The sequence below is a fragment of the Lutzomyia longipalpis genome, chromosome 1 (genome assembly GCF_024334085.1).
Source record: "Lutzomyia longipalpis isolate SR_M1_2022 chromosome 1, ASM2433408v1".
In the NCBI taxonomy this organism is placed as follows: domain Eukaryota; kingdom Metazoa; phylum Arthropoda; class Insecta; order Diptera; family Psychodidae; genus Lutzomyia; species Lutzomyia longipalpis.
The window spans coordinates 22,726,626-22,749,086 of NC_074707.1; the positions used below are offsets into that span (position 1 = coordinate 22,726,626).

Genomic DNA, 22,461 nt, shown 5'->3' on the forward strand with positions numbered 1-22,461 from the left:
AACCCGGAAAACTGAATTTGAATAATCACGTCGGTAAAAACAATAAATATGTAAATATATTTTATGAAAAAGCTTTTAAGGACACATTTTAGTAGCAGGATAATTTTTAATGAGCCTCACAGCCACCTCATATAAATGTTAGATAAAGAAAGATTAAAAATAATTTGAAAAAAAATCTTTACTAACTTAGCCCTGGTCATCCCTATTGTTCTTTATGCTATGGAACATCCTCGGATGTTCATATATTTTTCCATTGGAAAGTTAGACATTTCTGCCAAGAAATAATTTTTATCGTCGACTTAATCATCCAGTGTCATTCTGCGCGTGTTTGAATGTAGCAATTGTCGATTTAGTCAACGATTTGCTCTCTTTCTCGCTCATGTACAACTGAATTGGTATGTTGCACCCTACTCTAGCAAAAATCAAATGGCGTCGTGCAAAAATTGAAAGAACGCTACTTTTGAACGCAATTTACCTGTAAATCCAATCTTTTTGTGAGTTTTATCTGTTCCACGGTGTAAAGAACATCTTACCGGGTGTCTGGTGGATGTGTCTGCATGTCTGAGATGATAGAATTTTGTGATTTGCATGAGATGTTTTGAACATGTCGAGTGAAACAAGTTCAACAAATAGTCGCAGCAGTCCGACCACCGCTCAGTCCAAGAGTCGCGGGCCGGGGAGACCCAAGAAGAATCCCATGACTCCATGCACATGGTGTGCCGAGACGAAAATACCGCTAAAATATGTGCTGCCCACGCAAAACGGGAAAAAGGAGTTCTGCTCCGAAGTTTGCATCACAGAGTTCCGGAAAGCATACAGCAAGGGTGCCTGCATTCAGTGCGATAATGTGATCCGGGATAATGCACCCCACAGGGACTTTTGTTCAACCTTCTGCATGAATAAGCATTCAAAGAAGTTGGCTTCGGCCAATGGTGGGTCTGTCAACAGCAACTCCGGACAGTCAACGCATAGCAATAACAATAACATTGAGAATGTCAACGACAGCAATGGGAATCACGATGGTCGTGGCAGTCCCATCATCCAGTCGGGTCCATTCCAATTTGAGCAACTTCACGTATTCAACTGGGATGAGTACCTTAAGGTAAGATTTAACTACTTTCTATATAATTGACTCCAATATATAAAGCAGGATGTCTTTTCTTGAACTTGTACATGAGTAATTTCATTTGGGAATCCTGATAAACCATTTGTTCCGGGATGATTGTAGAAAAATGTTGTACATTTGCTCTGCTCCTTAATTATCCTTATTTGCTGTAGTTTTATTAAATTTGGCGAACCTGAAAAGAGAAGGGATCATAATTAGGGTAGTTTTTATTTGAAGAAAAAAGGATTCTTCATTCTTTTTTTCTTTATTGTTAACTTATGACCCATAAAAAATGTCAAATTAGGATAAAAAAAATATATTTCATAAGAATCAGAGGAATGTCTGACTCATCTAAAAACCCATTTTTACTCTTAGAAAACTGGAAGTGTTGCTGCACCACCAGAATGCTTTAAACAAGCCCTCGATCCACCTGAGAATAATTTCAAAATGGGTATGAAATTGGAGGCCTTGGATCCCCGAAATGTCACCTCGACGTGCATAGCGACTGTTGTGGGTGTCCTAGGAGCCCGGCTTAGGCTCCGTCTTGATGGGAGTGATAACAAAAATGACTTTTGGCGTCTCGTGGACTCTGACGAGATCCACCCAATTGGGCACTGCGAGAAGAACGGTGGAATGCTGCAACCTCCGCTGGGTTTTCGGATGAATGCCAGCAGCTGGCCCACGTTCCTCTGCAAGACCCTCAATGGAGCTACCACGGCACCTGAGGAGATTTTTCAGCGAGAGCCACTAACCCCACGAGGAAATTTATTTAAAGTGGGTCAAAAATTGGAGGCTGTCGACAAGAAGAATCCCCAGTTAATTTGCTGTGCCACCGTCGATGCTGTCAAGGATGATCAAATTCATGTTACATTTGACGGATGGCGAGGTGCTTTCGATTATTGGTGTCGCCACGACTCAAGGGATATTTTCCCAGTAGGTTGGTGCGCACGAAGCTGCCACCCAATACAGCCACCGGGACAAAAAAGTAAATTTGATTCTGCATCTAACAATAAGCACACAAAGCGCTCGAGTTTTGGTGTCGGAAGTGACGGCGACGCATTGACGCCCACTAAACCCGTCACGGTGCATTTTCACACGCGATGCCGAGGTGGTCCCTACATCAATAGCTCACGCTTGCCATCGATGGTGACAGCACCCAGCCATTCGACCCTTGCCAAGCTATGCCTTCAAGTAAGTGTAAAAGATCCTGTTGCTCCTATTAGTTTTTCTCATGACTACAATAACTGTTTTTACATTCTTCAGGAAATTCTAGCTGCCAGCACCAATACGTCACAAATGTCTCAGCTGCTCTTTGCACTGGATGGCGAGGTGCATATTGTCACGGCAGCTGGGAAGAATTTCACAGTCAAAATACCAAGTTATTTGCGCAAGAAAGGAAATACAGCCATGGCGGAATTCCTTGAAACACTCTGTACTACAGTAAAGAGCTGTAACAACCTGATAACCCTCGACCCGGGACCGGATAATTGTCCGAATTGTGCGTCACCACCCAAGAGACCTGTGGAGACTGAAACAGTTGCCCCTGGTCCCATTAGTCCCAAGCGAAAACGTGTTGCCGAACAAGAGACCGCAACCTCTACTACGACAAACGATTCGCCAATTCCATCCTCTTCGACAGGTGAGAGAGGAAGAGTGACATTATCTTTAAAAATAAAATTCTTTACGTCATTTTTTTTTATTTTCAGGAACATCATCATCACCTTGCCCAGTTGTGAATCAACAAAATCCATCGGGGAGCCCTCAGATGCCCACATCCTCACCAAGTGAGTGGACCATTGAGGAAGTTATTGATTATATTGCCATCACAGACTCAGCTCTAGCCATTCATGCAGATCTTTTTAGGAAACATGTATGTATTTTTCTTGTTGCAAAAATATTTTATACGAAATAATTTAATTTCCTTAAAATATTTGACAGGAGATCGATGGGAAAGCCCTTCTTCTTCTCAATTCAGACATGATGATGAAGTACATGGGATTGAAATTAGGACCAGCTTTAAAAATATGCAATTTGGTTACACGAGTTAAGGGACGAAGGCCGCTAAGTTTCAAAGAATAGATGACGGGATAAAACGACCGAGTGATGCTGTGGAAAATGTTCCAAAAATTCAAGCAAAAAAGAAAAAAAAACAAGGTGATAGAGTCATGTTTATAAATGCAAAAAAATGCATTTTAGTACGTAAATTTCTTTCTGACTAGTTTGGTTAGACTTATCAAAGAAAGACGTTTAACAACATAAAGTAGTACATATATGTATGTAATACTACCTACTGAAAACATTTTTTTCTCTTGAATTCTGCATAATCGAAATTAAAATGGAATTTAATTTTGAGAACATTATTGTTTAATTTTTTTTTATTTATATAAATGGAAGAAAATTTCTTTGTGATAAATCCATTACGATTTAGATTCATTTAAAAGGTAAATTTTTAAAGCAGATTTCTTAGATTTTCTGCAAGTCCCTAATAAGTTTGTTTAGTTGAAATAGAAAGAGAAATTGCTAATATGTGGTACTATAATGAGAAATCTTGAAAGTTTATTTTTTGTCCCATTTGGATTACAATATTAGCCCTTTTAGAAAGAAAAAGGAAACATAATTCCATTGCATCACTTCAACATTGTATACTGATGAAGTGTTTGACTCCTTTCATATAGATACGCTTGTGAAAAAAAAATGGGCTAAAACAATTAATTAAATTCCCTACATTGCATTGATTAGTCTCACAAATAGAGAGAGAGAGAGAGAAGTTGGGCAATAGAACTCCTTTCATGTGTAATCACACCCCGAAAAAAGCATATTCCCCAAAATATTAGGAACTGAGAGTAAAAATTTTGAAGGAATATAATTTATAATGCATTATCATTCAGTTCCTTGCGATATAGGATCCTATTGTTAAATTTCGTATGAAGAATTTAATTAAAAAAAAAACAACAAAAGTAATTTGTTATTGAATTTACATATAGCAGAAACAAAACAATAACTTAAATAGAGCACACATGTAATTTTTCTGGAGAATTTTCCAGCCTTTCAAAATAGCAAGCAAACGATCAAATTGTGTTTTTGCCTCAAGACATCACGCAATTTTTCAATACAAAACTCTAATGATAAATGCATGCTGTACTTTTTTGTGTATCATATCTTCACTATAAGGTTATAGTTTTTAAGAAGAAAAAAGTATATAAGATGATTTGAAAAGTGAAATATGTATGTAAATATAGAAATTTTGAGAAATTATATATATTATCACATCAATAAATTACAAAGAATTAATGAAAAATGATTGTTTTTTTTTCAAAATGAGTTTTCCCATTTCCCAGAATCCGCGTATTTTTTTTTAGAGATTTGAAAAAGAATAAGAAATTTTTCATTATCCTCAAGAATGAAATGGGAAAAGCCGGCAAAGATTTGCTCAAAAAATGCTTTGTCGATGATCTTTGATAAGACACTTCATGTTTTAATAGACAAAAATCGTAATAGTGACGTCATTGATTGTATTTTTAAGCTAATACTTGCAATGTCTTCTTTAGATTTGCTATAAGAAGATGCGTATCCTAATTGTTTCCTTTAATGAAAAATTTTCTCCAACAATTTATTTTTAACAATTTCTTTTTCTTTTCCTTGTAGATCAATCCCTAACGCAAGAGTATCATAAATAAATCAGTGCACATGATTATTTTCTAAATTCTCTACAATGCTCTGAGTTAAAAACTATTAGTAATTCCGCTTGAGATTCAGCAATAAATCACGCTGAAGAAGTTAAGTTATTGTTCGGAAAAATGAAACAATCGCGCAATGTGAGCCTCCTCCTTGTGCTCCACCCCGGCACTTCTCTGGCACTTCCTCCCTTCCTTCCCAAATGAAGAAAAAAATATATATGCGAACAAAAAGAGCGGTGAATGCGAAATAGGTGGGTATAGTGCTTTTCCATGCAGTCACGTTAGAGAGTCACTTCTCCCAAGATTGCCTCAGTGTTAGTTTCTTGGAGCGAGGTTCGCGTAGTAGAGTCACACAAAACCAGTCCCCGCAGCTCATACAGAACCGAACTCACCATCGCGAGCCAGTACCTTTGTGAATTGCGACACGGTGTGAAGCTTCTTCTTGAAGTCCATTTCGCGCAACGACCCCCAAAAGCGTTCTCCCTCCTCATTTTCTATGCCGCAAAACAATACCCATAAGCTACTGCAAAAGTCGTAAAAGCAATCCATTTGTGCAAGTGAAAATTCTTTAGTCTATTGACGATTCTTTTGGGCAGCTATTGTTCAATTTTTTTCCAAAAAAAAGTCGCAAAGAGACACCTCAATTTGTGATCTGTGCGATACAATGGAAAGGTGTGTGTGTTCGGTCGTTGATTATTATTTTTGTGACTCCTAATTCCGGTTTGTTGATTTTGTGTGACTTGTGTGGTGTTTTTCACCTCCCCCCCCCCCGGCAGCAAAGTAAAAAAAATCAAACAAATGAATGCTGATAAAATACAATTGTATAATAGCTAAATGTGAGAAATGGACATACCCATTGAGAATCAAGCAATTAAACTTTGAAAACTATTTCTATCGGAGCAATAATAGAAAATAAATAAATAAAATCGCGATCGCTCCCCCGCTGAGGCTATAGCGGCACTCTCATCCAACTTTTCCCTCCATCCTATTTTCTCACAACACATTGGGAGTAGTTTTTCTCCAAGTAAGTATATTAAAATGTATACGATTGGCAAACTGACTGCAAAAGCCATTCATTCCATTGGCACTGACTCATTCAACTCATGTAAAGAGGACAAACAAAATGTTCTCTTTCTCTCTATTAACTAAAACGTTCGATTGTGTGTGAACATTAATATCTAATTGATATTGAGAGACAATATTCTTTTGCAAATAAAATAATTCACTTTTTTCTGTAATTTCTTCTAAATGATTAGGTATATATCCTAAATTCTATAAGTGGAAAAAATATCTATCGTATGCCTCACCTGGCTCAATTAGCACCCCCGTATCGCACAATTCTCACAATAGTGCAAAAAAAATCTGAAGCAAATATTCTGTGTTAGTGAACCTATTAAATAATAAGTCTTTATGTACTGCTGATAATAGGTTCTTAATAGCTCAATTTCACTCTACCTTACAGTGTTAGCTCTCTCTATGGAATTCATAAGTAAAACATCTCAATGTATACCTGAGTATACATTATACTTTTTACCTCTCCAGAAGAGCGATAAAAACACCTTTCATTTGCCTTCTGACGTCGAATGTTGCTTTCAGATAACACCAGTTTGTGTACTCCATTTGGGAACCTCATGCAAATTTCACGAATTTCATTGAAAATATCAAATTATATTACGGAAAAAAATTATTTTTCAAAGTAGAATAGAAATAATTCATGCACTATTTATATGAAATTTGTTAGAAAAAACAATAAATTATTGTAATACACCGTTTGTCATAATGTTTGCTTTCATTGAGAGATAAAATTAATCTCCGGAAATAGATCATAAAAAAAACTATTCTTGATATTTTAATAGGTCTTTGCGTTTTATTAATGAAGTTATTGTTTTTTTATAGAATTTTACGGTTTTAGATAATTAGTTGGTATACCCCAATCGTGGCATACCAAGTATTTTACTATGTATTCTAAATATTTTTTCTATATTTAATTTAATCTTTCTTACTCTTTAAACGTTTTATTACAACCTTTTAAATAAGGATATTGTGAAATAAAAAATAAAAATGTCAAATATCAGAAAGAAAATTTACAAAATCAATTATGAAGTTTTACCAGCTGCGCAAATATTTCTTATATGGATCTGTGTGGTGAATTTCTTTAAAATGTTGTAAATGCACAGTTTTGAAGAAATTTGAGGAACCTTATTAACTCAAAAAATATGTAAGATCACGAAAATCACACAATTCTTCTATTTTTAATCATTGTATTTTTTTTAGTTCAAAAAATCTCCCATAGAATTAATATTTGAAGAGCCGAAAAAGTCAGGGCTGTCGCTAAATATAAATTTCAGAAATTCAAATATTAGCACAAGCTTATGCACAAAATGTTGACTCTTCTTTCAGGCACCCCAAAAAAAAGACACGCCATGTACTGGAAATTGCTGACAACGCTGGTACTATTGAACATCTCAAATGTCTGGAGCGGTGGATGTGGACAAATGTTTAAGGGCAAATGCACATGTGGCTATGGGAACTACGACAACAGCCGGCGATATATAGTAAATTGCACTGACACTGGATTTAGGGATACAACAATGTTGGAAAATCTTCCTGCTGAAATTGAAGTACTCATCTTCACGGGGAATCACATCTCGGAATTACCGTGGAACGTTTTTGGACAAATGAATGACTTGGAGTCACTGACAATCGTCGATATGTCTAACAATGGGATTCAGGAGATACGTGGAAAATCCTATCATCATGTGCCAAATGTCCGTCGCCTCATTCTCAATCACAACAATCTCAGCATCTCACGCTACGATGATGATTTCAATCATCACCATCCCAGAGTCTTTTCTAATTTCATCAATCTCATGGAACTCCATCTGACCAATGCATTTGCAGACAATACCTCGGCACAACTTTCAGAGGACCTACACGATATCTTTGTGAATAGCAACCTGACAAAATTGATAAAACTCCACCTGGAGCAAAATGAGATCTCGGCATTTAGGGATAAGCAAGTTTTCTGCGATCTTCCAGCCCTGAGAGATTTACACTTGGGTGACAACAATCTTAAGGAAATAAACTTCAATTTAATGTGCCTCAAGCACCTGCGCTTCCTGGATCTCGAAAGGAATAAATTCGAGATGGTTAAAGCCCGAGACTTGGCCACACTCGATGCTCTCCAATCTCTTCCTGGGCGCGACGTTAATCTCGTCGTAGATTTCATGTACAATCCCTTCCGGTGTGATTGCTCCATTAGCTACTTAAATGAATGGCTTCAGAGAACGAAAGTAGATGCTAGAAATCGAGACTACTACACCTGCCAGCGCAACGGGAAGGACTTTGACACTGACACAATAATCACCCTAAAAGTTCAGCGTTGTAAGAATCAATCTCAGAGCACAAGAACTACATCTGGACACACAGTGACCCTAGTTTTCCTTCTTGTGGTTCTCTGCTTCATTCTCGTTGGTCTCGTAGCGGCACTCATCTACGTTAGTCGCGATCGTATCAACCTTCGACGCACATTCACACCAATGCTCAGCAATGTGTCCAAGAAAGTGCAATACACTTCCATAAAAGACGACGATTGTCCTGAGGTTCATGTCTAATGAAAAAAAAAGACTACACCCCCGCGCATCACCCTATATACGACATTTTCTTTTTGTTTTAAAATTAGGGCTCGTATTTTTTTTTCTATTCTCTTTTGCAATGCAACCAAAAACAACCAACACGGCAATGATTGAACTCCAAGAGAATTTGGGTTAAGATGAATCCAAAATGAATATTTTACGGCGGAATTGTGCCATGTCATGTTTAAGAATTTACATTAAATTTAAAAGTAGAATTACTTTTTTTTAAAAAAATTACATTTCGTAACTCTTCCGGCAAGTAGGACGCAATATAAGAATAAATTTTTATATTAAATAATGTTTTTACTGTATTTGCTAAAAACTGTGATTATTACAAATTAATTCACTACATTGTGTAAGAATTTATTTGAATTTGACTTGAATACTTAATAAAGTAATATAGGAATACTTAAAAAAAAATTAAGATTTTGTTTTTTATTTATTTATCTTGCATTAGCGATCATTTCGAATAAAGAATTTTAGGATGAGAATCGACTTTTCTCAGGATCTTCATTCGTTAGCTTTTAGATTTCCCGCCACTTTATTTATTCGTTATCTCTGCATTGCGCATGTTATTTTCTTAATGATACCGCTGCAGCATGTTTTTGCATAGAAATAAATATATATCCAATCCACTGTCAAGTTTATAAGTCGCATACATTTTCTGGCAAATAAATTTTGACCTGCACCCATAAAGTACATAATATAAGTGCCATGAAGAAATGGAGCAAATCGACCAGTGTTGGATTTAGCAAGTTGAAATATATAGTATTTGGAGACTATGCCATAGAACCACCAGGTAGGTAATTAAACTAACGGTAAGCCAAACCTCATATTGAGAGCTTCAGCAAGCGAAAATTGTCCAGCTAAATGTTTTGCAATACACTTGAGGACCACATTCCATTGGAATGTTGATTGAGAAATATAATTTTGGTATAAACAAGGTGATTGTTGAAGTTGATCTACGCAGGTGGTATATGCAAATCCCTTGCTATATTTCTGTTTATCTCATAAGACAGCATAACAAACAATATATGTATCTTCCCATTCACCCCGCATTTGTGTAGTAAAATGCCATTGCTATTCCTGATTTTCATTGTTAAAGCTCGCTCTGCGTTTAACCCGACATTCTTGCATTGTGATTATGCGATAGCCGCTGTGAGTCAGAAGAAGAGTGGGCAATTCTCTGGCGAAATTGCTCTTTTGTTGAGAAGCATTTCCAAGAATGCAAATACACATGCACAAAACGGTCTATGCAGAGGGAAGAAGAGGTCGAAGAGTCAAATTTTCTATAACATCTAAATTTCATGAATTTTACTTTACTGAAAAGTTCAAAATATATAATTTTTTTAAGGCTCAAATCAAGTTCCGATTTGAAGATTTAACACAAAAATTGTTTTACACAGATTATCACGATTGTTATCTCATTAGTATAGCAGAGCATCTGGAATTTTAAGGAATGAAACTTTCAATGCAACAATCCTAAACTCTACTTTTACAGAGTTCCATCAGATGCCCCAATTTTGTTTTATGTACATTATTCAGGTAAAGCGCAAGCATTAGAAATTCCTGGATACGTCCCATGGTAATCAAGATTCAAGGCAGCACAACATACAAACACACCGCACCACCGCAAGAGAGCTTGGTGTTATGCGTTGCTGAATTCAAAATCCGCCGTCACACCACAAACACACCAAGGCGGGAGTTGCTGGAGGCACTTCTCTTGCGCAGCTCAAGATGAAAGAGTAGTTGAACGGAGAGAGTTGGAGAGTGCGGTTGGATTTCATTTTTAAGTAGAAGAAGTAGAAAAGAAAATAGATATCTCTTGGAATTTTAGTGAATAGACACATACAACAGGTTGTTGTGCCCCGAAAGTTGTGTGTAAGAGGGAGACCCAAGTTCATCAGCTGTGTCAAGGTGAAAAGAAAAGGAACCAGTTGAGAGGTCGTGAGAATTTTGTGCGCAAACACAGTGAAAAATCTGAGATCATCGAAATTAGATAATCGTCACCAAGATCAACTTTTTGTATAGGGAGGTCTCTGCATGGAATGTTTGTGACTGCGGAGCTTCGGCACATTGGAATGTTTGCGACTTCAGGGAGTGTCGACGTGTGCTAGAGGCATTAGCTGGCGCATTTATAATTGAGAAATAAAGCACCAAAACGCACACAGAACTACTCAGAAGAAATGGAGGTGCATCTGTCGAATCTGTTGGGTAAGCTGAGTATAGGTAACGGTGCAACGGATCTTTGTGACTTTTCTCTGGCGGAGCAAAATGCCCTCAGTGAGGCACATGGTATAACACCCAGCACTAGCCCGGACTACTTGCCAATCCTCGGCAAGAGTGTCAACTACATTGTAGCATTTGTCCTCGTCAATGATGCCAATGAAGTGCTCATGATGCAGGAGGCACGTGAATCTTGCCGTGGCAAGTGGTACCTTCCTGCGGGGAGAATGGAACCAGGGGAGACAATTGTGACTGCAGCTGCGAGGGAAGTATTGGAGGAGACTGGCCTTATTGTGGAGATTACGACACTCTTGCTCGTGGAAACAGCCGGAGGCTCTTGGTTTCGCTTTGTTGTGACGGGTGAGATTGTGGGTGGAGACCTGAAGACACCCGAACAAGCAGACAGTGAATCTCTACAAGCCGCATGGGTGGCGGATGTGTCGAAAATGAGCCTCCGCAGTCAAGACATTGTTGCACTCATCAATTATGGTCGCCTATACAAGAACAGCATTGCTGTAGCCCTGGGTCCACGAACAATGCTTCCCCAGCCAAAAGCCCACACGAAGAGCCATTTGAGACTCGTGATGGCCATCAAGAAGCGCGCTACAAATCGATTCCACATCCTCTACAGCGAGAAACAAACCTCACACTACCCTACCGTTGAGATTCATCCTGAGCGAAGTATCTACTCCACCCTCATTAAGTTCATGAAAGAAATCTTTGGAGCAGACCTACCACAGCACAAACCACAGGGACTATTCTCCATAGAACACTCACCATCGGAGGCAGCTAGTACAGCAACAGATGGAATCTGCCTGACGATCCTCGTGCTCTTTCGACCACCCCTAGAGGAGGTCTCTTTGATTGGAAAGTACGTCTGGGAAGAACTGTCCCCGGAGGCGAGTCACGAGATGGAGAAACTAATTACCGCTAAACACGCTCTAATTGGATTGAGTGTGCTCAGATAGGCAGTCTAAGAGTGACGCTTTAAAATACATATTTTGATACCAAAATAGAGAAGAAAAAATATATATATACAAAAAATTGCATGCTCTGCGCCCCCCCAAGAACTAACACACCTGCCCATTGAGTAAATTCAGCTGAAATCTACCGTTTTGGTGCTAATTGCATTGAACAAATACTCGCGGTACTTGTAGACCTTATGTTCGACTGTTGAATAAATATATGTATTTAATGAGATTCACTGACTCTTTGCATTGAAAATTTAAAAAAAAGTAATAGGTACGAAGGTGCAGCAACAAAAGAGATCCACCTCCAATCCCCCAGAGTATAAGTTATAATTTTAATAGAGAATAATTATTACAAAAAGCAATTGAGAAAAGAAAGTCCATCTAAATGCTTCATACACCATAAGTAAACGACTGCCTTAATTTTGAAGTAGGTACATACTTTTAGATTCATGATTATTAAAATATAAATCTTGTATGAAGATGTGTAGGTAATGCTTGGTCTATGAAGAGTATGAAAGTTTTAAGAATAAGATGCTTAAATCCAGCTCTGGACGGACATTGAAGTCATCAAACGTCCATAGAAGCATATTTTATTGGAAAAGATTACATACATTACTTTCACACAAAATCTATAAAAATGTATTGGAGAGAGTTTTTTTTTACTTTTTAAAATACGTTGATAAAAATGTCTCTATTCCGGCATTAACACCCGGTGAAATATTTTGATGACAATATTTTGTAGAAATGAGGAATAATAATACTTACCACCCCGGAGTTGTATTTGCCAAACGTCTCATTCTTCGAGTATTTCTATCTTGATCGCGGATTTTCTTCTCCATTTCCGCATCGGTGAGGGTTTCCAGGAATGGTGCCCACCCATCGGCCTCACTTGGGGCTCTGAAGGGTACTTCAACAGTGGCAAGGGGAGCCTCACTGAAAGCATATGTGCGCTGATGCCAGGACAACTGTCCACGGATTGAATAAGCAATAGCAGTGACAAATTCTCCGCCCAGACCAAGTTCGGCACAGAGTTTCATTGCAAATTCCTCGGGATTGTTATCCTTCTCCGACATATCCCACTCCACCTGATCTACAAGAGACGTATTGCCTACGTGAATGTTGAGCTTAATGATGACACGCTGATCGCAGCTCTCCTCAATGATAAGCTCACTGGGGTAAGCCTCAATTTGTTGACGAATTGCCGCTGCAATTGCTGGGACAAAAGCCAATGGATTGAGATCAAGATCATCACAGAGCACCTCTGCAAACTGTTCTGGGGTTATCATGCTCTCATTTTTATTCCATGTGAAGGTGTCACGAAGCTTTTGACCCTCCAGCTCCATGTCTAATCGCACAGGTACCAGCACTTCTTGCTGAGCTGCATTTTCGAGATTCGTAGATGGGTCTGTGTCATCGAAGCACATTGGGAATGTGCGTACTTTCTTCTGGTAGACACGATTGCGATTGATGGGCGTTGCCTGGGGCACAGCGTCCAGGTGACTGGAATTGGGCATTGTTGGAACCCAAGGTGTGGGTTTCTTTGATTTACTTTCACGTAGAATTGGCTGATCAGAAGAATGCACCGAGACTGCTTTGTATTTATCATCATTTCCTTCAATAACATCCTCCACCTCCGATGCCTTTAATAAGGACACCGAGCTCGCCAGTATGTGGCTGCTGAGACCAGATTCAATGAGTCGCTTTCTTTCCTCATTCGAAAGGGTACGTCGAGTCATACCAGGGTACTTTTTGTACAGAGATCCCCGAAAGAGGCGCAGATAGTTGCCCACCTATAAACAAAACACGGCATTTTGAGGTTAGTTTAGAAGAAATTCATTTTCATCACTGATATCTCACCTCCGACCCCACACAATAGTACTCCCCATTTTCTTCAAGCTGAAAGCTTATCGGTTTATCACCGTACGTCCTGATAGACATGGTTCTAGACTGGGTTTGCACACGAAAAACAATGGAAAATTCTTTCCGGAGAGAATTCTTCTTCTTCTTATGTACCACAGTTACTAAAACCGCCACAGAGCGCTAGTGTCGTGTAAATGTTCTCCTCTTTTGGTTTTCCTGCTGCTTGTCACCTTGTCTGGTGGTTTTGTGGAAAATTCCGGAAGTGCAGTGCATCCCGTGTAGCGTCTTCTACGTGCGCATCTTGCTGAAATATCTACCCACCGTGTTGTGTGTATCTCGAGGTTGTTTTGAGTGCCGAAGCGACAATTGACGACGACAATTGAATCGGGGCGCCGATCATGGATGAGAATCAGTCGGACATCTTGCCGGACATAACCGAAGCCGAAGCTAGCTCACAAGAAAATGGAAATCAGGTACGTTGCATGCCTTTTGCACCTTTGCCGTGGAAAATTAGACCCGTTCACATGGGGATGGCAATTTTCCCAGGGGCCCCGAATGTTCCAACGCTTGGGCGCACCTTTTGCCTTGTGTCGAAGCATCCATTTTGAATTTCTCACTTCTTGCCCTCTACCACTCGCCATTGAATTCCCCACTTACTTCCTAGCTCCCGGGGCAGCCTGGAAACATCCAAATAACCCATCCCATTTTCTCGAAGCAAAGTCCTTTGTTTTTGGACAAAATGAACCCCCCAATGCTGTATGAAAAGTACACCCTCCCTGACGTATTCTATGACATTTCAGACTACCACAAGGACGCGTCTCATTGCGGCCACAACGGCAGAGTCAAGCTCCGTCGAGGGGGGCACCGTGGTGTCCGTTCCTGTACCCGTGAGTGTCCCCGTGGGCAGTGCCAGTGGCAGTACATTCAACGTAATAACACCTGAACAGCTGCTCCACTTTAAACCAATGATTTGCGTGGACAACAATGGTTTTATCTCCGGCCAAGTGGTCGGAGGCGATCTCAAAGCCACACACATTGTCATCAAGCAGCCAGTGACGTCTTCTGAGTCAGTTGCTACAAGTACACAGGAGATCACCACGATGACTGAACCACAGCCCCAGACGCAGTCTCAGACAATTCAGAATCAGTGGGCTGATATCATGAATATGGAAGTTTTACCAATTCGCTGCAAGACAACAACTGCAGAGTTATACAAAAGTCGCCTGGGCTCCGGTGGACGTGGACGATGTATCAAGTACAAGGACAACTGGTTCACGCCCAGCGAATTTGAGCAAGAATGCGGTCGTGGTTCTAGCAAGGATTGGAAGCGCTCCATCCGATTCGGGGGACGAAGCTTACAAGCTCTCATTGATGAAGGTGTTTTACAGCCACACGCTACTAGCTGTACTTGTCCTGCATGTTGCGACGATGATTCTAGTAAGTAATATTCTTTTTTTAGGCCTCTAATCTTATTCATTTTTTTTGTGATTAAAATCTGTCTAAAGATTTTATTGGCAGCCTGCTTATTTTCATTAATTGATCATAGATAATACATTCATGTCTGCTTCCACTAGGTTTTCTAAACGTCTCTTTGGCTGCATGATTAAAAATAAATGTAGAAATATGTAAACTATTTTCGTCTCACGAGATGCTGCTTAGCTTGCATTCTCGCTTGTCACGAAATTCCCACATGCAACGAATGATTTATGAGCTATATTAATGTTCCACCAATTTTATTTCTCACAGGCGCTACAGGTCCAGTGCGCTTCTTTACGCCATACAAGAGACGTAGACGCAATCAAATTGAAATTGATAACAAGAAAAAGCGCCAATCGGGCTCAGCAGATGAGTACACTGAACAGGAGCCCGTGGTAATTGCAAAGGAAGAACCATGGGGTGCTCTAGCAGATGGTATTGATGGCTCTAGCGATTTTCTCGATGCCACACAAGTTGCTGAGGGTAACATACCGCTTGAGAGACTCAAAACTTTGTGTGTTCAAATGGCAAAGACAGTAGCTGACTTCAGGAGGTACATCAATGAGGCCCAGGAGATCCATGCTAAGCAAGTGGAGCGGGTACAGCGTGAGAGAGATGCTGCACTCATTGCAGCACGTGTTCATGATATTGAAGATCCAAATGCCATTAATATTGGGGCTGGTGTTGACTTGAATGGTGCCAAGAAGGTAAGATAATATTTTGGTCTTAAAGCGACTCAATGCCACAGAAAAATGAAAATTTTGCAAGAATTTCTGTAAACTTGGCTATAGATTATTTTTAGAATTGTATTATTTCTCTAAACGGCATTGATTTAACAACTTTTGGATGCTCTTCAAGTTATTTATAATAATTTACAACCAATTTTTGTATTAAATTTTCTAGTGTGCCAATTGCAACAGAGAAGCCCTCGCCGAGTGTTCTCTATGCAGACGAACACCCTACTGCTCGACATTCTGTCAACGTAAAGATTGGAACTCACATCAGGTGGAGTGTTCACGAGATCCAGCGGATGGTACTCAGCAGATTATGCTTCTTGTGGACGATCAAGCGTAAGGAATTAACAATTTATATTCGAATTCATTTTTTTTGAAAAGGTTTTTTTTTGAACAGAAGTAGTTCTATTGAGAAGATAAATAAGTTTTAGTAAAATGATTCATCGTGTTATTTGTGCTGAAATTGATCTAGCACGATTAGCATTTCTTTATCCTTCTAATTCATGAAAGGAATTAGAAGATTTTTTTTTAAATATTCATGTACGGAAAGAGGGAGAAGCATGTTGTATAGTTACAATGAAACCACCTTTAAGGAAATGGTGTCTTCACATCCCTTTTTTTCAAACTTGAAAAGGAATAAAGAAGAAGAAACAATTGACACACTACAATCAAGAAGTTTGATATAAAAGTAGAAGAAATTGCTGCACATTGAGAACCACACACAATTGATAAAAAAAAACTAATTGTATGTAATCATAATTGTATTGAATGATAAGTATAAAAAGTAATTGATAAAGGTTCTAGTATAAATTATAACCATTATTATATCACTTGTTGGGGATTGTTACTTCTTTTACAAACAAAATAATGTATTTGTAACTATTCACTGAACATTGTAGCCCTACTTACATTTTTCAACGGATAAAAAATGATATTTTCATTCTTTTTTTAATTTACAGAAAGGTAAAAGATTTGGGAAAATATCAAAATAAGAAATTTCAATTTATTTAACAATTTATAAAGTTTTGTTCTTTGCCAAATTAATTTATCATTATTTTGCTGTGAGCCAAATAATTAAGTTTTACCTTTTCATCTACAGAATTTTCTTCGTATATAGGGTGTTTCGAATAAGGAGAATTCTTTTAAACATTAATTAGGAAATTATAAATCTTATAAAATAGATACTTATTGTACTTAATGAAAATCTGAACTTTCATTATTGGAAATATTTTTGCTTGATTTTTTTTCTCAAAATTTTATAGTTAATTCTCTGATCTTGAAACACCCTGTGTATTACGAAATTTATTTATTAGAATTTCTATCGTTTCTAGGCATTATCGGGAAATTATTAAACTAATACAAGAGGAGTATGAGGGAAATTAAAAAATATACACATATGGTTTAATTCAGTATAAATTCATTACAAGTTTATTTTGAATTCATTTGAATACTGCTTTAGAGTAATAATATAAGACATCATATTTTTTAATAATAATTGATGTGGAATATAAAGAAAAAAATGAAATCTGTATAATCTTCTAGATAAGAATAAGTGTACGTTGTAGAACAGAAACAAAATTTGAGATATGAGAATAAAATTAGTATAATCCTTTGATTGTGTACTGTAGAAGTGAGAGAGAGAGAGAGAGAGAGAAGAAAAAGAAAGAAATAATAAGTGAAATAGAAGTGAAGATTCTTTTTCTAACTAACAAAAAATTAACCCGATACTTAATCTGAGTCTGTCTTGATCCTTTTTGAACAAGTTCCCTTTGATTCTTCTTCGGAAGCTCCAAAAGTTCTCTTCTTAATGGGGCTCCTGGAGATTTCTTTTATCACATATTCATCCTTATCGTATTCAATCACATAGTATAGGGCTGGTGATTCCCGAGAATTGTTGTGTTCTGCACGAGTTGATGTGGAAGCTTTTGGTGTCTCCTCCATGATAAGTTCTTCATCAACAATCTCTTCAATATCGCAAGAATTTGAAGCAACTTGCGGAATTCTGCTCAGTAGTGCCGTCCAGTAAAACATCTTCCGGAAACGTGCTTTGAAGTCCTGCACTTCAGGTACATTTGTTGGTACAACAGAAGATCCCGGGTTGGACTGTTGCATAGCTAGCGTGGCAGCGATACCCCGAAATGCTGCAATTGTACTCCAATTTGGTGGGAGGCAAAGTGATGTAAGGATACCCTGAGGGTCAGGGATATGTTTCCCCGCAATACTCTTCAGGTGCATTAACTGATTATCCGTAAAGTTATGCTGAGCAAAATTCAACTGATTTCTCGTAACTTTGAAGTCCAGCACATTCGCGATGTGACAAAGATTATTCGTCACCGGTCTCTGTGGTCGTAATTCTTCTCCGAATTTAAAATCATAGCTCGTCATGAAATACTTGAAGTACTTCCGGTCAATCATTGATGTTTCCCGGAAGGGATCATGCTCTTCCTGCGTCTTGTTGTGAATTTCAACCATTCGTTCTTTCCAATTCTCTCGTGTGATATTCGTTGTGAGTCTTCGGAGTTTCCGTGGGACATCTTTTACACTTTTCTCCGGATTTGCTTCCAGGAACTTTTTGATTGTGCGGTAGCGTGTCCTGCAGCTGATTCGATTGTGCGTTCTGAGAGCATTAGCGATATCTGCCCAAGTTTTCTTCTCATTCTCATATTGATTAACCAATGCTTCATCCTCTTCCGCTGTCCAGATATTATTGTTACCCACGGAAAGAAGGGAATTGCTATAACGACTCCTTAGTTGCGGAACCGTTCGATTTGGCATAACTTCCTGGACAATTTTTGAGAAGTTTGTCCCATATTCTTCGATTGCTGCCATGAGGACGCAGTCATCCGCAGCTGTCCATCTAAAGAAAAAAACATTACAAAATTATATTGACGATGTAATTCGAGAATTATTTTTTAAAAAATCCTCACCGAGAATGATCAATGTTGGGATTAAGGCTATAGTGGTATCTCTTGTAGAGCGTATGCTTCGTTCTATATTCAAACTCACTACCAAGACGTGTCCAGCAAATTGAATCACCAAAACGATACTTTTCCACAAGCTTCAAAAGTTTCTGATCCTCCTCCGGCGTAAATTTCTTCCTGAATTCAATCTTATCAATCAAGCCAAAGTTTGTCTGATAGTGAACGAAGCACTGAAACTCGGATCTATGGCCAACCTTCATCGCAATCTTCTCCCAATCACCTTCACCTAATCGTTCGACGGCATTCAGCAGGACATCCTCTTCGTCAGACGCCCAGGGGGTTCTATTGAGCTCAGGACTTAGGTGTAATTTCCACATGGATTGGCATTCAATAGCACTGTGACGCAGATTGAGATTTTTAATTGAAACCAAATCCCAGTCAACATGGAAGTCCGGACAATCTTTTACGCAATCCCAGAGCCTGTCAAATGGCATATCAGCAACATTCTGCTTTTCTGCCAGCAGGGATTCAATCTTTGTCAGTCTCCCAGGAATTTTTCGGCGTCTCTGGAGCACTTTAATGGCACTTTCAACCCGATGACTGTGGAATAAAATCATTGCGCTCTTTACACCATCCAGGAGATTCTTCTGATCGAGCAAAGTCCAATTCTTCCTCTTCATGTGAACATAATCCACCGGCAGTAGCTCTCCTCTTTTCATTTTCTCCAAATGATCCTCATTGTCTGGAGCTCTTTTTCCACCTGGCACCTTGAAGAAGGGATACCCATAGTTTCTCGCACTCTGCCAATAGACATGCTTCTTCTTATCGGAGAAATTATTTTTATTCTCAAGGAATTCTTCGATGGCAGTGTAGCGTTTATCACAGAGCTCAATTAGGGATTTCACCTTCTGCCGCAGGCTCTCGAGGTAGTCGATGTAGCGCTGATTAATCTGAATTGCATTGTAGGGAGTGATATCGCAATGCTGGACAATCAAATCTTTAGCTTCATTCAGGAGACTTCCTTCTATTTTAAAATCTATCTTGAGACCTTCCTCATCGGAGCCAACTAAAGAATCTGAGTCTTCTTCCAAAGGGTCATCCATTTTCACGGACACCGCAAACTTATTGCTGGATTATTATCACGACAAATAAATACAATTTTTTTAGAATTTTTCTCAAATATTTTGTAGGTTTTGTACGTTTTGACGTTTTGTTATGACTTATTTGCTCGGCGAAGTTGGCTATAAGAAAAATATATGTAATGTGAAGTTTGTTATATTATTTTGTTACTTTTTTTCGTCAAAATTCTCAGTTTTTTTTTTTAATTTTTACTAATTTTCAGAGAAAACTGATTAAAATTAAGTACAGTTCATCTTTTTATGTTTAATTTCTTCATCTTTTTCTCATTTATTTGTGTAAAATTATAAAAAAATAACTATACCTACCTTCGATTGAATGACAAGAATCCATTCGATTTTTTTCAGTGTACTTTGAGACTTTTTGGAAAAGTCGTGTTGTGTTTATCAATAAAAAAAAAAGTCAGAGAAAATTAGTGAAAAACTTCCATTCCGGCAATGCAAATTGTGATGAAGCACCTGCTGACGGGGAAGTCAATTCACTTCCAAGTTGCCCTACGATGCATCTCTACACAATCAACAAGATTTTCCCGGTAAGTTGAGCGGAACGTTTCCTATTTATAAAAAAATCACTCAAGTCTATTAGAGAGAGCTTCTTATATAATTTTCCCTTTTATAAAAATTAAACGCAATTAAGCTTGGCGGAAGTGGGAAAATTGGAGACACCAAAGATTCAGGGGAAATACGATACAGGACAACTTTTCCTGCATCGAGTCTTTGGCTACCGCGGCGTTGTTCTCTTCCCGTGGTTGGCACGCGTTTACGACAGAGATATTCCCAATACACAGGCAGCACCTATCAAAACAGAAGCTGACCCAAGTGCAGAGACGCCATCCGGTAATGTTAGTAAGGAAGTCAAGGGCACAACACATACTTTCTACCAAGTCCTCATCGATTCACGAGACTGCCCTTTTATTGTGAGTATTTTAATACGATTTAAGTAACAGAAGAGATTTAATACATGTTAAATGTAATTTCAGAGGGCTCAGACTGAGGCTGTAACTTTCTTGGGCAATCAGGATAGTAGCAGAAGTCTCTATGCCATCCCAGGGCTGGATTATGTTGCCCACGAGGATATTCTTCCGTATTCATCAGGTGAAAAGGCGCCGCTCCATCATGAGCTCTTCGACAAGTTCCTCACGTATCAGCCAGAGAGGGATCCTCCTTTTGAGGCGCAGGACACACTAATTGCGTGGCAGAAGAAGAACCATCCATGGCTGGAGTTATCAGACGTACACAAGGAAACCACTGAGGGAGTTCGAGTGACGGTGATTCCATTTTACATGGGTTGCCGAGAAACTCCAGCAGCTTCTGTCTATTGGGTATGCTTTTACCACCCTTTTCTTTATTTCTTTTCATTGCATTGATAATTTTTTTTGTTATCTCTAGTGGCGGTACTGCATCCGCCTGGAGAATCTCGGAGAATTAAGCGTACAACTTCGAGAGCGGCACTGGAGGATATTTTCACTCTCTGGGACACTTGAAACGGTTCGTGGCCGAGGTGTGGTGGGCCAAGAACCAGTTCTAAGTCCACGTCTTCCGGCTTTCCAATACAGCAGCCACGTGAGTCTCCAAGCTCCAAGCGGACATATGTGGTAAGATTCTATACTAATCCATTCCATTCTTATATGATCTCACAAAATGCCTTCATTTTAGGGGAACTTTTCGTCTAGAGCGTGAGGACGGACACACTTTTGACTGTAGAATCCCGCCTTTCTCTCTTGAGAGTAAACCCGATGATGGAGGAAGTGTTCCTCCAGAAGAGAATGTGTGATTCAAAATATTATTTATTCGAAACTTCAGGAAATTATAAATTTGAGACAAAAATGTAAAACTAAATTTCTTCATCATCCGGATCAGCTTGTTCAAAGTCCTGCACTTTTACATCAAAATCCTCTCCATACTGTATAATATTGTCCACAATTAGTAAAACCTCATTAATACTCTCCTCATCGTTAATATCCAGTGAAAGGAAGCGGACGAGACTGAATGAGTCAATGAGACTTCCGATGGCTTCTGAAAGTTTCTGGTGTTTACGGCCCCATGCAGATTCGGTATTAACTTCGCTGAGTAGAGCCATTGGATCTGGTTCCAAGTACTTGTCCAACTGCTTCCTGGCACTCTTACTGAGAAGATCCATTTTACTGAGAATATTCACATGTGGTAGTTCAATATTAACCATCACACTGAGAGCTGCCATCGTACCGGAGATGAATTTAGCGCCGTCGATCAAGAATTGTGAGTCAAGCAGAAAGACACTGCATACTTGAAAATTCCAAGATTGCAGGAGCTGTACGAGATCCCTGCCCACAGAGAGGTGTGTGTACAACTCTATTTGACCAGGCATGTCGAATATAAGGTAATCATCGTCTGGTTCACCTTCCAAATCCTCATCTGAACCTCCACAGAGCTGTTCCTTGAGCCAATCTGAATTCTTTACGAGGTACTCCAAGCAAAAGACAAGACCACCATTTGGGCCAAAATGTAGCTCTTCATCCTCCATCGTGTCTTCAACATTGATGAGATCTCTGATGTCCACAAGTGGTTGGTAGTCAAAGACTTCTGCGGCAGGATCCAGATTCACAATATTTATCACTCTCTTGGAATCCATGGCGTGTCTCTGCATTGTAGCACAATATGTTGACTTTCCACATCCTGCAGGGCCCATTACTAGCTGTGCGTAACGCATTTTATTCCTTTTTTTGTGATAATTTTACCTC

At 38.9% G+C, this 22,461-nt stretch overlaps 8 protein-coding genes across 10 annotated transcripts; 5 read left to right on the forward strand and 3 right to left on the reverse strand.

Annotated features, from left to right (window-relative positions):
- The first annotated feature begins 315 nt into the window (after positions 1-315).
- LOC129797166 (polycomb protein Scm) lies at positions 316-4,403 on the forward strand. Its single transcript, XM_055839507.1, has 5 exons — positions 316-1,102; positions 1,481-2,296; positions 2,369-2,744; positions 2,812-2,975; positions 3,044-4,403. Exons 1-5 carry the CDS (start codon positions 605-607, stop codon positions 3,182-3,184), a joined length of 1,995 nt encoding a protein of 664 aa, XP_055695482.1. The 5' UTR covers positions 316-604; the 3' UTR covers positions 3,185-4,403.
- LOC129797172 (SWI/SNF-related matrix-associated actin-dependent regulator of chromatin subfamily B member 1) lies at positions 1,109-13,575 on the reverse strand. Of its 2 annotated transcripts, XM_055839516.1 has the most exons (3): positions 13,472-13,575; positions 12,380-13,404; positions 1,109-1,298 (listed from the first exon to the last, which is right to left on the reverse strand). In XM_055839516.1, exons 1-3 carry the CDS (start codon positions 13,550-13,552, stop codon positions 1,256-1,258), a joined length of 1,149 nt encoding a protein of 382 aa, XP_055695491.1. In that variant the 5' UTR covers positions 13,553-13,575; the 3' UTR covers positions 1,109-1,255. The 2 variants fall into 2 exon arrangements, with proteins under 2 accessions (XP_055695491.1, XP_055695492.1); XM_055839517.1 differs by lacking the exon at positions 1,109-1,298 and having other exon boundaries at positions 12,155-13,404.
- Positions 5,074-8,837, forward strand: LOC129797171 (trophoblast glycoprotein). Its single transcript, XM_055839515.1, has 2 exons — positions 5,074-5,806; positions 7,183-8,837. The coding sequence occupies exon 2, from the start codon at positions 7,206-7,208 to the stop codon at positions 8,394-8,396; it is 1,191 nt and encodes a 396-aa protein (XP_055695490.1). The 5' UTR covers positions 5,074-5,806; positions 7,183-7,205; the 3' UTR covers positions 8,397-8,837.
- On the forward strand, positions 10,604-11,843 carry LOC129797175 (8-oxo-dGDP phosphatase NUDT18). Its single transcript, XM_055839521.1, has one exon. It carries the CDS (start codon positions 10,604-10,606, stop codon positions 11,609-11,611), a length of 1,008 nt encoding a protein of 335 aa, XP_055695496.1. The 3' UTR covers positions 11,612-11,843.
- A 255-nt stretch (positions 13,576-13,830) lies between the features above and the next one.
- On the forward strand, positions 13,831-20,194 carry LOC129797170 (deformed epidermal autoregulatory factor 1). Of its 2 annotated transcripts, none has more exons than XM_055839514.1 (5): positions 13,831-13,947; positions 14,275-14,911; positions 15,221-15,657; positions 15,854-16,020; positions 20,090-20,194. In XM_055839514.1, exons 1-5 carry the CDS (start codon positions 13,873-13,875, stop codon positions 20,097-20,099), a joined length of 1,326 nt encoding a protein of 441 aa, XP_055695489.1. In that variant the 5' UTR covers positions 13,831-13,872; the 3' UTR covers positions 20,100-20,194. The 2 variants fall into 2 exon arrangements, with proteins under 2 accessions (XP_055695489.1, XP_055695487.1); XM_055839512.1 differs by lacking the exon at positions 20,090-20,194 and adding an exon at positions 17,016-17,375.
- Positions 17,085-20,164, reverse strand: LOC129797165 (snRNA-activating protein complex subunit 4 homolog). The gene is made up of 3 exons (XM_055839506.1): positions 20,051-20,164; positions 18,612-19,846; positions 17,085-18,541 (listed from the first exon to the last, which is right to left on the reverse strand). The coding sequence occupies exons 2-3, from the start codon at positions 19,706-19,708 to the stop codon at positions 17,413-17,415; spliced, it is 2,226 nt and encodes a 741-aa protein (XP_055695481.1). The 5' UTR covers positions 19,709-19,846; positions 20,051-20,164; the 3' UTR covers positions 17,085-17,412.
- On the forward strand, positions 20,164-21,575 carry LOC129797174 (polymerase delta-interacting protein 2). The gene is made up of 5 exons (XM_055839520.1): positions 20,164-20,274; positions 20,379-20,658; positions 20,722-21,063; positions 21,131-21,336; positions 21,398-21,575. The coding sequence occupies exons 1-5, from the start codon at positions 20,180-20,182 to the stop codon at positions 21,513-21,515; spliced, it is 1,041 nt and encodes a 346-aa protein (XP_055695495.1). The 5' UTR covers positions 20,164-20,179; the 3' UTR covers positions 21,516-21,575.
- On the reverse strand, positions 21,511-22,430 carry LOC129797177 (GPN-loop GTPase 3). Its single transcript, XM_055839522.1, has one exon. The coding sequence runs from the start codon at positions 22,428-22,430 to the stop codon at positions 21,576-21,578; it is 855 nt and encodes a 284-aa protein (XP_055695497.1). The 3' UTR covers positions 21,511-21,575.
- Between the last annotated feature and the right edge of the window lie 31 nt (positions 22,431-22,461).